The 15,188-nt window shown below is 47.6% G+C and overlaps 1 protein-coding gene across 1 annotated transcript; it reads left to right on the plus strand.

Moving 5' to 3' along the window:
• The first annotated feature begins 12,629 nt into the window (after positions 1–12,629).
• On the plus strand, positions 12,630–14,787 carry GSX2 (GS homeobox 2). Its single transcript, XM_061465104.1, has 2 exons — positions 12,630–13,367; positions 13,533–14,787. The coding sequence occupies exons 1-2, from the start codon at positions 12,902–12,904 to the stop codon at positions 13,871–13,873; spliced, it is 807 nt and encodes a 268-aa protein (XP_061321088.1). The 5' UTR covers positions 12,630–12,901; the 3' UTR covers positions 13,874–14,787.
• The last annotated feature ends 401 nt before the right edge of the window (positions 14,788–15,188 follow it).

Consider the following 15,188-nt stretch of genomic DNA (forward strand, 5'->3'; position numbering starts at 1 on the left):
GGCGAGGGGCGGGGCAGGAACAACAACAACAACATCCGGCCGCGGGCCCTGCCCTCGTGGTGGGAGGCGGAGTTGGGCGGGGCCGCCTCAGCGAGAGGCGGGAAGGGCGGTGGGCGCCCGCTGCGTCACCCTGAGGGTCCGGAGCGGCTCTGCCCCTCAGTGATGCGCTGGGAGGGGTGGGTGGGTGTTGGTTTGTGTGGGCAGGGTGTGCGCTTATCCCTAGTTTTAGCCCCGTTTTGGGCACCTGTGGAAACAGCCGAGGGGTTTGGAGGTTTCCGTTAGTTGAGGGGGCGCACGTTGGGCCCTCTGGCTTAGCTCAGCAGGATGTGAGGGAAGCAGCGCTCATACAAGGGCAGCCTGTTCTGATGAAGGCTGGTGCCAAGTGTTGGCATGACCCGTGGTGCTCTTAGGGTCTGGGTTTGCCATCTTTCTGGTAGCTTTTGAGCCCTCTATGGAAAGCGCTACCCCAAGACTCTGGTTTTCATGGAGTACAGAGCAGAAAAATTGCAGAAGAACAGCCCCATTTAGGGATATATATGTATATGCATATATATATATATATGAAACCTAACTAGAAAACCCTAAAAATGAACGGGAGTCTTGTTCTCTCTCTGAAGTTTTGGTATTTGTAATAACCAAAACCTAAAGCAGAGGCTGGAAAATAACGATGAGCATAATGGCCTTAGCTACAGATAGGCTGTCTCCTGTTGTGACAACAGTGGAAGGCATAAGATTTAGAAGCAGCAGGCTGACATTTTAAAAAGGAGGAACAGATCTTTTTTGTTTGACATGGTGGGCTAGTGGATCATGTAGTTGCAGCAGTGTTTAATACACAGATAATGTCAGTTACGAGGTTCAGCCCCAAACAGTCAAGAAACTTTGGTGCTGAAACTTCTTTTCATGAGTGTGAAGAGAACTCTACATTCCCTTTTTCTTTCCCAGTACTTTAATATGTGTATCTTAATTACAACAGCCCCTTTCTCATATTAGATCATTTTTCCTCTGAAACCTGCAGGGTTTTTTTTTTCTTGTCTTATGACAGTATATATACTGATCAGCTTATTTTCTGAAAGACTATGTTGCTGCTTAACCTCTGTTACTCATAAAGAGGCTTGTGGTGTATTTCTCAGGAATAAAATGTACACAAAGATGTGATGGTGCTTACTGCTCTATGCAAAACCAGGGTAGAAGCAGTGTTGTTGTGAGACTGTCCATGACACTGTCTTTGCCGTAAAGGAAAAAAGCAGTATCTTTTACTGTCACACTGGAAAAGTGTGACAGTATTTCTGCCATGAGCTACTTGCAACAGGTTTCATTTCTCAAATAACAATTCTACAGAATAACACAGAATTTCTTAGAGTAATAGTTTGCTCTCATACTAGTATACTTACGCATGGGGCTTTTTTACCTAGTTACTGGTTTTGCATGTGTCTCACACGTAGAAATTTGATTTAGCAGGACTGATAACTCATTGCTTCTGTCTACCATCCTGAAATTGAGAAAATGGATCACATTTAATACTGGAAAAAAGCAAGAGGAAGCACACCCATTTCAGTGAAGCTATGCCTCCTTATGCTAGCTCACCTTATAGGGTGAATTTGGTAACCTGTTTGTTTTCAGCTGGCTGTTTCATAGTAGCATTGAAAGGGTGAGCTTACCTACGTCACACTCAGCCCTTGTAGCAGTGCTGCAGGGCCAGCTATCCTATTTGAGATCTGAGGTCCCTGCGCTGCGCAGCATGACAAGCTTGGGTAGCTCACTTTATGGCTTTGAGATAAGACAAGGAGAAAGAGAGTCCCTCAGCTAGTTCATTGCATTAGGTGTATGTCACTTGCCTAACAAATACCTGCTCCATGGTCTGCTGTTCAGTGTGTGGTAGTCTTTAACAAAGAGCTGTGACAGACAGGAAGCAAAGTGCTCAGCTTCTAGGCTGAGATGCCCATGATGTTTTAGTACATGTTCTGTAGCACCTGTGCAGCGGGGAGTGCAAGGTACTTCAGCATATTGGGCTTTTGGGACAGGCACCAAAACTGAAGTACATGCAGCCAGCAGCCACCCATGAAAAATTCAATTTAAGTAACATTTCCATCATCTCACATGGCACTGTTAGAATCTTGTTTTGCAGTCAGAAATTAACTGCCTTAATCTCGAGTATGCTGTGTCTGTGTCGTTGGCACTAACATCTTCAGTACTGATGCCAGCGGTACTGAAGGTCACCCTCAAAGGCACTAAGTTTCATGCAGCTGGCATCCTACCTCACAGTGAAGAAGGTCTTGGCATGGGCCTCTCTTGTGTTTCAAGGAGTACCACATGACTAGTTGTTCCTTCTCCACTGCTGTCACCTCAGTTGTGTGCCAGACTCCCCATCAGCCATGCACTCCTGAATCCATGCCTTCACATTGCAGCTTGTGACTGTTTTGGTGCGTGTTCTGACCCGAAATGGTGGCACACCTCTCTATAGTGCGTTGTCCTTTCTCTGGGAACAGTGAGAGTAATGCCAGACTCATGCTGGCTGTTTTTAAACCCCTTACTCTCTTTAAATAAAAGAGGATAGGCCTGAAGTCCAGCTTGAAGAGCACTGTGCTGTTATTACACGTGGGAGTGCCCTTCCCAGTGAATTTGCTTGCTGTAGCAAGTGGTTCTGTGGAGAACTGGTGCCGTGCACAGGTTTGACCGATGTATTCACTGTCCTCTGAGTTGCTTTGTAAGGACTGTATGCTGTAATCTAAAGGGGACATTAAATCATTGTCACATTTCTTTTTCTGTAGCTCTTTATTCCAGTTCCCTCTTTCTATTTTGCACCTGCAAAAGAAGAATATAGAGAAGAATAGAGTCCTTACAGTTTCAAGTCTGCTGAAACTGTGGATGGGTGCACTTGGATACTCCTGCTCTTTCAAAGACCACATGACAACAAGTTACGGAAGGCAGAATCTCCTAATCCAAAAAGAATTTGTGATATACTCAACTTATAGACATACTTGTGTCCCACATAACCTACAGGCAAAATAAACTCTTGGCTGTTTTTAGGCATGGCCTTGAGATTTTTTTTCTCAGAGGACTCATTGACATAGGAAATATGTATAGTCGCTAGTTTCTTCCTTTCTCATCAATATGAGAATCTAATGCAGCAGAATCCTTGCTGGTTTGTTGTTTATTTGTTCCATAATCACATCAATTAAACAGAAACACACAAAACATCTCTGGTTTTCATTTTATTTGAGACAGATGTAGCAATGAAATCAATGAGGGTTTTCAATGCCACAAGTACAAAAGCATGAAGTCCACTAAAATGAAACATAAACAAAGTCATATAAACAGACAAATGGAACAGCAAATTCTAGGGGTTTAAAGCATTCTGAAAATGGCAAATGGCCAATATTGAGCCTTTCTTCAGAAGATCACAGTATCTGTTGGAAGTGCTGAAAAGGAGTATCGAGGAATACTGTAGGCTGAAGCCTGTGCTGTATCTGATAGAGATCTGATAGAAGATACTGTTTGTTGGGTAAAGCTGTAGTCAATTTCTTCCCTAAAAAAAACAAGCAAACAAACAAAAGAACCCAAACCAAACAAAAAAGCTGATGATAAAGGATATGAGGCTCTTGTAGCTGCTGTTGGAGAGAGCAGTCATACCACCCTGAACCTCAGCAGGGATTTTAATTTAATGTCTTTATTTTTTCTTGTTTCTTTGTTTCTCCATCTTTTAATGCCCCATCTCATAGTTTATATTTATTTTGAAGACAGTTATTTTTCTCTTGGTAAATATGACCAAATGACCAAGTTGTTTACTCACTGTCTTTAAAAAACAGTAGCTACTTAACTACTGCAACTGAACTACAAATCTCTAAGTCACTATTAAAGATGTAGTTTTTAATTAAGAAAGTGCTAAAATCAGATTTACTACTCTGTTCTTAAGATAAAACGCCTTCATCTAACATATTCTAGAGAATTAGACAATGTCTCTGTCCATTTTTGCTTGAGAATAGAAAGTGCCAAAGTTTTTATCCTGCTTAAAAGCAAAAACCCTCTGCTGTGCCACCCACATGTACCCAATCTGTTGGAAAACTAGAACTATGTATTCCTTTAGGTTTGAGAACATAATTCTTTGCCTGTCAGATTATTCTGACAAATTACATTATAATTACTTCCTCACTAATTACTGTGACAAATGTTGATCTAAAGAGAGCAGGGAAGGATGTCTTTCATTTAAAATCATCAAAACATGAACAACTGAGATTTCCTCTGAACACTTGAACAGTCATTGATATTTGGACATGCTAACATGTTCATTCCTATTGCATATAAGCAGAGAGAGACTTCTAGCACCTGTCTCTTTCAGATATGACAATTTTATTTGCTTTTGAACATCTTTAAAATAGCATCTTTTCTGCTTTCAAAGAGATATTTTTTCTCTCTGATAGCATGAGACATGGTCCACAAAGCATGAAAAAAATATAGATGCTCTTGTTCTAGAAGTTGTTTCAATTTGACAAAAGCACTTACAGTGGAACATACTACACTCCTAGAGCATGAGGTCCTCAAGGAAAGTAAAGAACAAGTAACAGTTCCACCCTCTGTGGTAAAGCACGAGAGATGGTAATAATCTGCAACCTGAAAAGAAACTTGATTCCCTTCCAAAGCAAGATGCTGGAAAGGATCGGCCTCTCTTCAGGATCCAGTTCCCCCTTTTGAGTTCATTTATGGTAGTCTTGTCCTACCTTGTCTTGTGATGTAACAGAGTGAAAATCTGTGCTTTAACCTATCACCATATGAATGCTACAGTTGGTGCCTGTGTGAGGAAGCAGGAGAGGAAAAGTATTGCACACATGATTCAAAGGCGCTTTGTGATCACATTTGTAAATCTTATTGCAGCTTGGTTAAGACATTGGTATAGAGTTGTTTTCTCTCCTCCAAGGGACTAGAGTAACAATAAATGAAATCAGTGATGTTTCAGTAACTGATCTGTTTGTACACAATGGACTGCTTGTACCAGAATGTCCTTGCAAGTAGGAGAATAACCTGTATAAACTCTTACCCACAAAGGGACAGGGAAGCTGCATTAAGCTTCCTTTGCCCAAGGAGTTATTAAAGTAGATTCAGATTAAGCAGGTTCTTTGCAATTCTGCAAGATCTCTTATGAAGCACTGTTATTTACTGATGCTGAAAGACAGAAGACTTCGGGTCAAATCCCATTTCCACAACTATCTTGTTCTAGAACCTTGGACGAAATTGATTGTTTGGACCTATACACCTTTCCCATAGTGGGTCAGTTTCTGGCCAGACTCTCACTGGGACACTCCCAGGGTTTTTCCCATTGGGTGATACCTTAACATACAAGTGTTGTTTCTATGTGTGCATCTAGGAAGTGTGATCTTGGCTTTTATTTTTATTTCTTTGATACCCTTGAAAGACCTTTTGTAGCACAGGAGAATGAGCTGACCTCTTTTATTCCCCTAGCCTGAAAAGGGTCATATTTTGTTTAACTAACCTTTGAAAACACCAGGCCAAATTCTATTCCCACTGCACCATTCAGAATAGCTGTGGAGTAACTCTCTCTTATAGCTCTGGATGAGAGTAGAATTTTACCCAAACCTTTCCAATTTCTGACTTCTAACAACTGTGTCGTACAGACAGTCATGCCTTTTATACACTGTAATGTTAATTGTATTCTATAGGTATAGGTGATTTAATAGGAGTATTGGTCTTTGGCTCAGCTGCAGTGTAACAGAGAGAACCCAGGCTGCTGAAGTGGAGATACTTGAGTCTGAACTGCTCTTACTCCTTCCTGGCTGATGGTTTTCCATCTGGTCAGTGTATGATAGTAATTATGTTTTGTCTGCACTTTAAAATTGTGACTTATACCTTCCCGGTTACATCTTCTAGCTGTTTAGGTTCTAATACTTCCTTCTTCAGAAGCTTCATACTGTAGTGGTTTTTTTTTTCCATTTTAGTGTCTTTACATTTCACTAGAATAGTGCTCTGAACCTTATAAACTAATTTTCAGGACTCCTGTCATTCTTTTTCATAGTTTTTGACAAGCCTTAATGCTATAGCAGACTAAATCATCTTTGAACTAATATACTTACAGAAGATTGTAAAACATGAAATTATTTAATTTCTATGATTTTTTTCAAAGAGAAAGCTTCGAATACAAGCTTGAACAATGTATTAATTAAAAATAATAAGAAGCAGGCTATGCAAAACTTTATTGCTTTAATAAAAATCTTCACTTTGGTTGCATTGCTCATATTGTGTGCTTCTTAAATATGTGATTTTCTTCCCAGCAAAGTGAAAGGTAGGGTACCTCTAGCCTGTACTTTGCTGAGACTCTGCTTCCAGAAACTTTTGGCTTTATTTTAAATTGAGGATACAAATACATATAAAAGGATTAAATTGTAAAAGGGCTGCTTCCAGTCACAGGTATTAGAGATCCGTTTTCATGCTTTCATGGCTGCTTGGACAAAGCTAAGACTATGTTGTGAAAAGGGAGCTGAAGAAATGAGATGGTAGATTTATTTCTTATAGAGGTTTCCAGATTGTATCAAAATTAGACCAAGGTTTATTCTGAAAAAATAATTCACCATTTTAGCACATGTAGCTTTTGTCTTCCATTATCTTAACCGCAAATGTAAAAAGGGAAAAAAGCCCCCCAAAAACTAGTTTGTATCCAGAACACTAACCAGGCAATGAAGATAGAAGTTACAGGATAGAGGACAGGGAAGACAGTGGGCTGCTGCTTCCAGCCATGCTCTAGCTGCTCTGTGGACTTTAGCTTCTAGGAATTTCAATCCAGTATCTTTCTTAGAAAATACATTCTCTCAAATAATCCACAACTTAATTTTAAGTCAGTACTGTGTCAAAATGGATATTAAGCAGTCTTTGTGTGTGTCTTCTGTCTGGAAAAGAATCCTGTAACTTCAGGCACAGGCAGAAATTTGTTGAGTTTTCTCTTAAAACTACTTCCATTTCATATTTACATTGGTAAGTCCCACAATGAGTTTCAGAACTGCATTTCTCTCAGCGGTTGTTTTCCTTTTTTTCCCCTAGGCTACATTTCTGCCTGGCCAGAGTATATCCACCTCTTGTTGTGGTGATTCTCTTCTTTAGATGGAATAGGCTCTTCTCTCCTTTAGATGGAATAGCTCTTCTCTCTTGTGGATATTTACCTCACTGGTATAAGCAACAATCATGTCTCCTCTAAGTCTTCTCATGAGGGTTCATGTTCTTTGCTGGATTGGGGCCTGTATTACTACAAAGAGTCACTCTCATGTTGATTCATGATACATCTATGTAAAACCAAAGCTGGTCATGGTTGGCGTGTTCCAGAGTCCATGGCAGTATTCTGAATCCTTGTTCTGATTCACCTGAGCTCAGCGTTTCAGCTCCATCTCCCACCATACTCCACTGAGCCTGTTGCAGAGGTTTAGCTTTATCCCCTTTAAAGATATACCATCACAGCTTTCCCTCTCATATCATCTGCAGCAGCTAACAAATTTAGCAGCTAGAGCTCTAAACAAAGGTTGTTAATGAAACCAGGGCCTGCTTGGTGTGTCTGGGCTGATGTTGCCCATATCTGAAGAGTACTAGGGCCACACCAAAGTCAGGCTCAGAGAAATACCAGGCAAGACTGTGGATAACAATAATCTCACTGTGGATTTCCTCTTCTGGCTCCTCCACATGATCTCTTGTAGCGAAAACAGTGAGCAAAAACACTTGTAGACTTCAGTGTGCTGAGAAGGCACAAACAAGAAGCTTCTTTTGCATCCAGGCGCTGAATGGAACCCATCAAGGAGCTAACAGTCTTTCTAAGAGGGTTAACAGGGAGAGAATTAAGGTTTACACCAACGTGTTTTAAGTACAGACCTGATTCACTTAGGAAGAACATGAATTGCAAAGTGAATTGTGAAAAGTGCAAAGCGAATAATGTAAGTTCCCACTCCCGAGAAAATAGCAGAATAAGGCCTGCAGGCACTTGGGAGGGAGTAGGGGGTGTCTGGGGCAAGAGGACTTCGGCAGCCTCCGGGGAAGAGGAGCCAGGACCTGCCCTCTGTGTGGTGAGGTTCCACGGGTCTCTCAGCCAGCCATCACCAGCCCCCATCAGCCCCTTTCCTCGGAAACGGTCCGATTTTCTGAGGGGTACGGTGGGGGTGTGCCGTGCCCAGTCGAGTGGGGTGATTTATGACTGGGCCTGCGGGCAAAGGAAATCTCTCACGGAAGGGAAGGGCACCCGAGACCTGCATTTGCAGGCAATAGGAAGAAGGAGGCTCCCCCCTCCTGAGCCTGCAGTCAACCTGCTAGCCCTTGAGTGAGCCCGCAGGCCGCTGCTCGTCTCCGGGAAAAGAGAGGTCCCGCGCCTCTGCCTGCAGGGGCCAGGGAGGGAAACGCGGGTGCCCAGCATGGTTTGAGGGTGATGGGGTCTCGGCCTCGCCTGTGCTCCCCCGGGCCCTGCACGCTCCCCTACGCGGGCACAGTTCCCATCCACAGCGCGGCGGCCGCCCGCCCCTGCCCTTAATGAGATTCTTTGAAATCCGAAAAAGCGAGTTTTAATGTTACATCCTTATCTTTGGAGGAGCGGGGGGGGGGTCTCGCTGCTTGTTAAATAATCAGCGGCTGAGCCCCTGAAAAGAACGGCATCGCACCCTTGTTGCTGAATGCGCTTCTTAGTGCTTATAACGCCAGGGCCTTTTGATGTCTCACAATGCTTGTTACGCCCAAAGATTGTCTCTTTGGACAGATCTACAACGCTTGGCTTCATGTTTGGAAGTTAAATGGACAGCGAGGTTGTTGAAACTCCCACGCTTTAAGCCCGCGCAGACACTCGGTGCGCTCCCCCGCTTCTTGCCGTAGAGACGGAGGCGGCGCGGTTGCAGGGTTGCAGGGACAGGGCTGCCGCTTCAGCGCGGGCTCGGGGCGGAGGGGGGAAAAGACAGCCTACCCCAAACTTTTCCTCCCTTTTCTTCATTTTATTCTTTGGCAGCCTTAAAAATGGGAGCTCTGTGCAAAGCGTGCGCCCTGTGTAGGTAGCTTGTGTCTTGAAGTCGCTGGCAATGTTGCTGCTCCATGAAATCAAAATTTATGATTATTCAAATGTTGGGGACTGTGAAAAGAGAGGAAGAAAGAGAGAAAATTAATATTGCAGCTGTTCTTCTGATTAATGAGAGATAATTGCTCATGAAAAGTCACCCCTGTGGCATTTTGTTGTCTCCTGGATCTTTGTTCTTTTCCACTATTATTGAGGACTTTCTTGAAGACTAAGCGGTTCTTTTCAATTTTTGGTATTCAGAAAGTGTTGCTTGGTTACAGATAAAGGAGAAATCTCGGGCTATATTGGGTAAGATGTGCCACAGACAGCAATATCACAATGCCACTTTCAGAAAAGGATGGATACAAGTTAACGATGCGCTTTCAATAAAACATTAATAGACTTGTTCACGCTTTTATAATGACCTCCTTAATGGGAGCTGGGGGCAACTCCTGTCTTTTGCTTGCCTTCACAACTTCGGGATGGCTGATCCCTTTGGAAACTAATAGCAAATCGATGTTAGCTTAGGGAATAAATGCAGTTACTGCGCAGAGGCCCGTGGCCCCTCGCTTACTCGCGTAGGGCTCTATTTCGAGCGCAGCTTTCCCGCTGGGGACCTGGCCCAGCCCGGGCCCATCCCGCCCAGCGCCGCCGCCTGTCACCCCACTGGGGTGCTCGCGGCCACGGCTGCCCCTCACAAGTGGCTTTGCGGGTTGTTTTGGGGTGGTTGTCCGGGTCGAAAAGTGTCCTCGGGCTGCGGCGCCTTGCAGAGAGGCAGCTTCTCCCGTGAACTCCGCGGAGATGCGCGCCTGGGAGCCGGCGCTCTCTCCGGGCGGGCATGGCTTTTTCTTCTGCCGGGAGCTGCTGGGGTTGGGGGAGGGAAGGGAAAGAGTTGCTTTTGTCATTTAAGCCGTGAATCTCTTCTACATAAAGGTGTTGGAGACATCTGGAAGAAAAGAGGGACCAGCACCCAGTCCTGCGCTCGGCGGACCAGGGGAGCGGCTCTGATGTTCTTTTTGAGCTGCTCCACTTTCAAAAGGGGGCAATTTCGTTACATTCTCATTTGTTACACTGTCTTGAACTAAAGGCAGACAAAGCTATACTCTGTCACCCCGAGCAGAATGAAGGGAATCAAAGGATTTTCCCTTAAAAGGACTAATTTTCTCCTTGAATTATGAAAGTAATGGCTAGGTAACAGCCTGTGCTCTGTACCCAACTGCTTAATACCTTCTAAATCCTTCCACGTGGCTCTCCCAGTCGTAGCAATTAGAGCTCATTATAGGCTCATAAGAGCTCTCATTTCGGGGATTACTTAATGGACAATGAAATTTTATCGGACAGAATTATTGAAAAATAAAATTGTAACGAGGCCGATGTGATGTGGGCGCACGCCTTGCATCATTCCGCCTGGTTTGGGATATCTTTGCTTTCAAATGACTTCTTTTCTTGCTCCAGCTTTTAGGGGTGGGTTTTCTTTGTGGGGTTGGGGTTTTTCTTCCTTTTTTTTTTTTTCTCTCTTTTATCACTGCGTTTGGTTTATTATAACAATTACAGATTGCAATTTTGATCCGACTCTTGCTCTGTCTGCTTTCCCTTACGACAGCCGCCTCCCCAGATCCACTCTATCACTGCAGACAGTTTTCTCTACTGAGGTCGGTGGAGTTTTTTTTTATTATTCTTTTCCAGATTAGCCTCTCTTAAAGAAAAGAAAAGAAAAAAGGAGAAGAAAACAGCGAGATTAATTCAAATCTCCGCCAGATGAACTGTGTTTTAAACGGGAAGAGACAGGCAGAATCCAGTGCCTGTGCACTGTGCCCTTGATGAAAACTTCGCAGGCCCTCGGAGCTCTGAAGACAGACCCCAGGCTACTCCTGGGACCGCGCTCCTCAGCGCCCCGGTGGGGGCTCGGATAGCGGTGCTGGCCCCGCCGCTGCCCGGGGCTCCTGGGCCTGGCAGCTCCGAGGCCTGGGCTGAGCCGTCAGCAGCAGTTTGGGGAAAAGTAGTGAGGTCGGAGCCAACCAGCCTAAACCCCGCGAGTCCCTAATTGTTGTCACAAGACGCAGGATTATCGCATTGCTGGAATAGCTGCCTGTTTACACTCCGGAGCCCCGCCGGCCGGTAAACACTTTCTAATTGAATTCTAATCACATTCAAATAGCTCCATAACCAGCCTCAGCTGCAATTCATAAAACTTTAATTGCCACCCATAAATCCTCAGATCGCCGAGTGCGGAGTGTCCCTAAAACCACTGTTGCATAGTATTCGGTAGCGGAGGTGGTGAGGGGAGGCAAGTAGGGGTGGAGAACAGGACAGCAGGCGAAAGCCGGCCCTTCTTAGCAAGGCTTGACTTACACTGCTGAGCCTCGTTGGTCCCGGGGACGAGAAAGCGCCTTCTCCAGCAGCAGTTTTACTTTGCTGGGGTTTCACAGAGAGCGAGTGGGTGTGCGGGAGGGCTGGTGGGATGTCCGGCGCCCGGCCCGGCTCTGGGGCCCAATAACAGCCTCTAGGCACGTTACGGCCATTCATTCACTCCCCGGCCTCTGCTCAGCCCCTGCTAATCAGGCGTAGTCTTGTGTTTTCTGCTTTAGAGCGCAATTGTCACTTCCCTTTCCCGATTCAAGCGGGATGAGATCCGCAGTCCGTTTTAAACGCCGCTTCGCATCTGCCAAACGAGAAGGCGATCGCCCTTCCATTAAAAATGGTCTCTTCTTAAACTCCCATAAAACAGGTCATTGGAAAATCGTGTAATATGCTGTGAACACCCTGGCTTTTTAATGCAATCTGAAATGCTTCGGAGCCACCGACCGTATTTAACTGTTTATCCAATTTTACTTTGACTGTTTGCTTCAGCAGACTTGGTGGAGATCAAAGAACACACCACCCCCACCCTCCCCGACACGTTCTCTTTCATTAGCGCTGCGCGCTGCGGTCCTGAAGCAGTCGGGGGAGCTCACTTGGAAGTTTTCCGTTTTGATACCGTTTGGCTGAGAAGTGTCCAGATATTTGAAGGCTTTGTCCGTTGGAGTAATTGCCAATTTGGCAAGATTCACTGGGGGTGAAAAGGGCGAGGAGGAAAAAAAGCCAGCCACCAAACCCCACGCGGTGCACATATGTGTGCACAGACACAGGCACCCGCGCGATCTTTATATCTATGTCGGTATTTCTGCCTTTCTGGTGCCAAAAGGGCTTCCTGAAGGAGTCCTGCGCGCAAGGTGGAGACCGGGCTGGGGAAAGGTGTTGGTCCGCGGGAGTCACGGCTCTTTGGATGACAGTTTACGAGGGGAGATGGGAGGGCGGGCGACGTTGAGGCGCTTTTTTCAGCACATCACCTGCTCCCCTCTCTCCTTCCCTCCCTGCGGGGAAAGCCCAGAGCAGAACCTCCCCGACTGATTTTACACACCCCCTCTGGGTGTGTTGACAAGGGGATGTGCCAGTAAGCAGGACGTGTGTCGGGGCCGCGGCGCAAGCCGGGCAGCCCCCCCTCCTCCCCGGCTTCCCTGCTCCTATAATTTATCCGGGGCGGAGGCGAGGGACTCAAGTCATCGGGCAGCGAGGGAGCACGCACACTTTGCACACACACACCCGGCCTTGTCCCCCTTCCCCCCCCGCCCCCCGGCAGCCTCTCTGCCGGCCTGGGAAGCCGGGGAGATTTAGATCTGCGAGGCTTTCAGCCATCACGTGTTTAAATAGTTGATATAAAACCCCGGCACAGGGGATCCAGGCGGGGGGACTTTAAGACCAGCCCTCTCCAGGGACCCTTTTGTTCAGCTCTCAAACATAAGCACCTTCTAGCCTCGCCAGGGCTTCAGTGGCAACTTGGCCAAGCAAGAAAAGCCCGGCTTCGGGAGAGAGCCTCCCCGGCTGCGGCGGCAGCCCTCCGAAATGTCCCGCTCTTTCTATGTCGACTCCTTAATCATCAAAGACTCCTCGAGGCCGGCTCCGTCCCTGCCTGAACACCACCACAGCCAGGACTTCTTCATCCCTCTCAGCATGCCTTCCCCCCTCGTCATGTCGGTGTCGGGCCCGGGCTGCCCGTCCCGCAAGAGCGGCGCTTTCTGCGTCTGCCCTCTCTGTGTCACCTCGCACCTGCACTCCTCCCGCCCTGCTGCCGCCGCCGCCGCCGCCGGGGCCGTCCCACTCATCAAGAGCCAGTTCCCCGCCGCCGCCGCCAGCGAGGCCCAGTGTTGCCCGCGGCCCGGCCACGCTCACCACCCGTCGCAGCACCCGCCGCCCGCTGCCTCCGGGCCCGCCGCCGCCTCCCTGGGGCACCCGGCGCATCACCCACCTGCTTGCGCGGCCACCGCCTACAGCGTCAGCGACCCCCGGAGGTTTCACTGCCTCGGCATGGGTAGGAGTCCTGCGGCCACCGGGGAGGGGAGGGCAGCGGGAGAAGGGATTCCCCCGGGGAGAACGGCTGCCCCGGGGCGGAAAGCTGCGGGACCATGTCTTTTCTGTCTTCTTTTTCCCCTCCTTTCCCCCATCTCACTGAAGTTCGTGCTTTTCTCCCATGCAGGAGCGTCCGATTCCAGCCAAATTCAAAATGGAAAAAGGATGAGGACAGCTTTCACCAGCACCCAGCTCTTGGAGCTGGAGAGGGAATTCTCCTCCAACATGTACCTGTCCCGGCTGCGGAGGATCGAGATAGCCACCTACCTGAACCTATCAGAGAAGCAAGTGAAAATCTGGTTCCAAAACCGGAGGGTGAAGCACAAGAAAGAAGGCAAAGGTACCCAGCGAAACTCGCACGGGGGCTGCAAGTGCAGCACCAGCCAGGGGCATTACCCCAGGTCTGAAGACGAAGAATCTCTGTCCCCCTCATCGGCAACCGAGGATAAAGAGATCTCCCCGTTATGAGCCCGGCCCGGAGCTCTGCTCCCGTTGCCGGGTCCCAGCCCGGAGCAGGCGGAGGCACCGCGGCTCACCTGGAGTCCCCGGACCAGTGATAGCAGCCCGCCGCCCGGGAGCGGGCTGGCCGTCACAGCCGGGAGGCTTCTTTACATCCCTTTGCAGTCATAGAGAGAGAGAGATATAAATATATTTTTTGAATGTAAATGGTTTAGTCGTGAGAGTTCAACTAAAACGTTATTTAAGTAACCCCAGGAGCGGGCACCTGCTCTTCCTAACACGTACCTCGGGACTGGACTCGCACGGCCCGGGGTGCCTCCCCCCCGCCTGCCCCAGGCAAGTTAAAGGAGAACAGTTAAAAATAAAGTATTTGGAACAGAAAGACGAGACGTTAAAAAACTGAAAAGCAAACAAAAACCTGTAGGGCTGAGAACCTCCTGGACGGACTTCTGAACGAAAATGAAAACAGAAGTAAAGATCAGTCGTTTGTGTTTGGGACGGCGGTTTATTCGTGAATAGTTTTATATAAAATTTATATTTATATTTATTTAAATAAATGAGATCAGACGAGAATTGGGTTTTTCTTTTCTCCTCCCCCTCTCCCCCCAAGTGCCAGCCTGATCTGAGCAGCGAAGGTGGGCTGGCTGGGCAGGGTGCCTTTCTTCGCAGTCCTTTGTATGGTGAAAACACCAGTGTGTATGTGTCAGACCTCCGAAAAGACTAGAAATAAACGCCATTGGCTACTAACCTGAGTACGTTTGCTGCTCCCCTGTGACTCGGGCCGGCCGGGGTGGGGAGGAAGGGGGACGGGGACCCCGCTCCGGAATGCAAATGAAGCCGCTTTTCGGAGCCCTGCAGCTTTGTGCTCGCTGCCAGCCGGAGCCAGTGCCCGCCCTCGCCCTGCCGACAGCTTTCCCCCGGCTGCTAGCCCGACGACACCGGCTGCCCCTGGCCCAGGGCTGCCGCTGGCAGCAGCGGGCGAGGGACGAGGGGTTGATTCCCGGGTTGCTCCCCTGCTGCCCGGCACGGTTGCCCCTGCTAGTACTACCCTAGTTTTTCCCATCCAGGGGCTGCTGCACACACCAGCCCTTCGCCAGGCTGAAACTCCGCTTATGTTATCTGGGGTGACGTTAATCAGAAATCTGGGTTTATTTATTTATTAATCCCCTCAGGCGGTGGGACCTTATCCAGTCTTCTCGGTGTTGATTTGATTTAGGCACCTTGGCCAGGCCCAGTGAGCAGAACAAGCCTGCTCGTGGGGTCAGGCCAAGCCAGGCTGAAGGGCTCTGAAGGACTCTGCAGCCTGTGCTGGACAGTGCCCGGC

Source organism: Pezoporus flaviventris, unplaced genomic scaffold (assembly GCF_033815535.1).
Source record: "Pezoporus flaviventris isolate CSIRO_AGI_PZ_B2104156 unplaced genomic scaffold, CSIRO_AGI_Pfla_v1 ptg000002l, whole genome shotgun sequence".
Taxonomy (NCBI): Eukaryota; Metazoa; Chordata; class Aves; order Psittaciformes; family Psittacidae; genus Pezoporus; species Pezoporus flaviventris.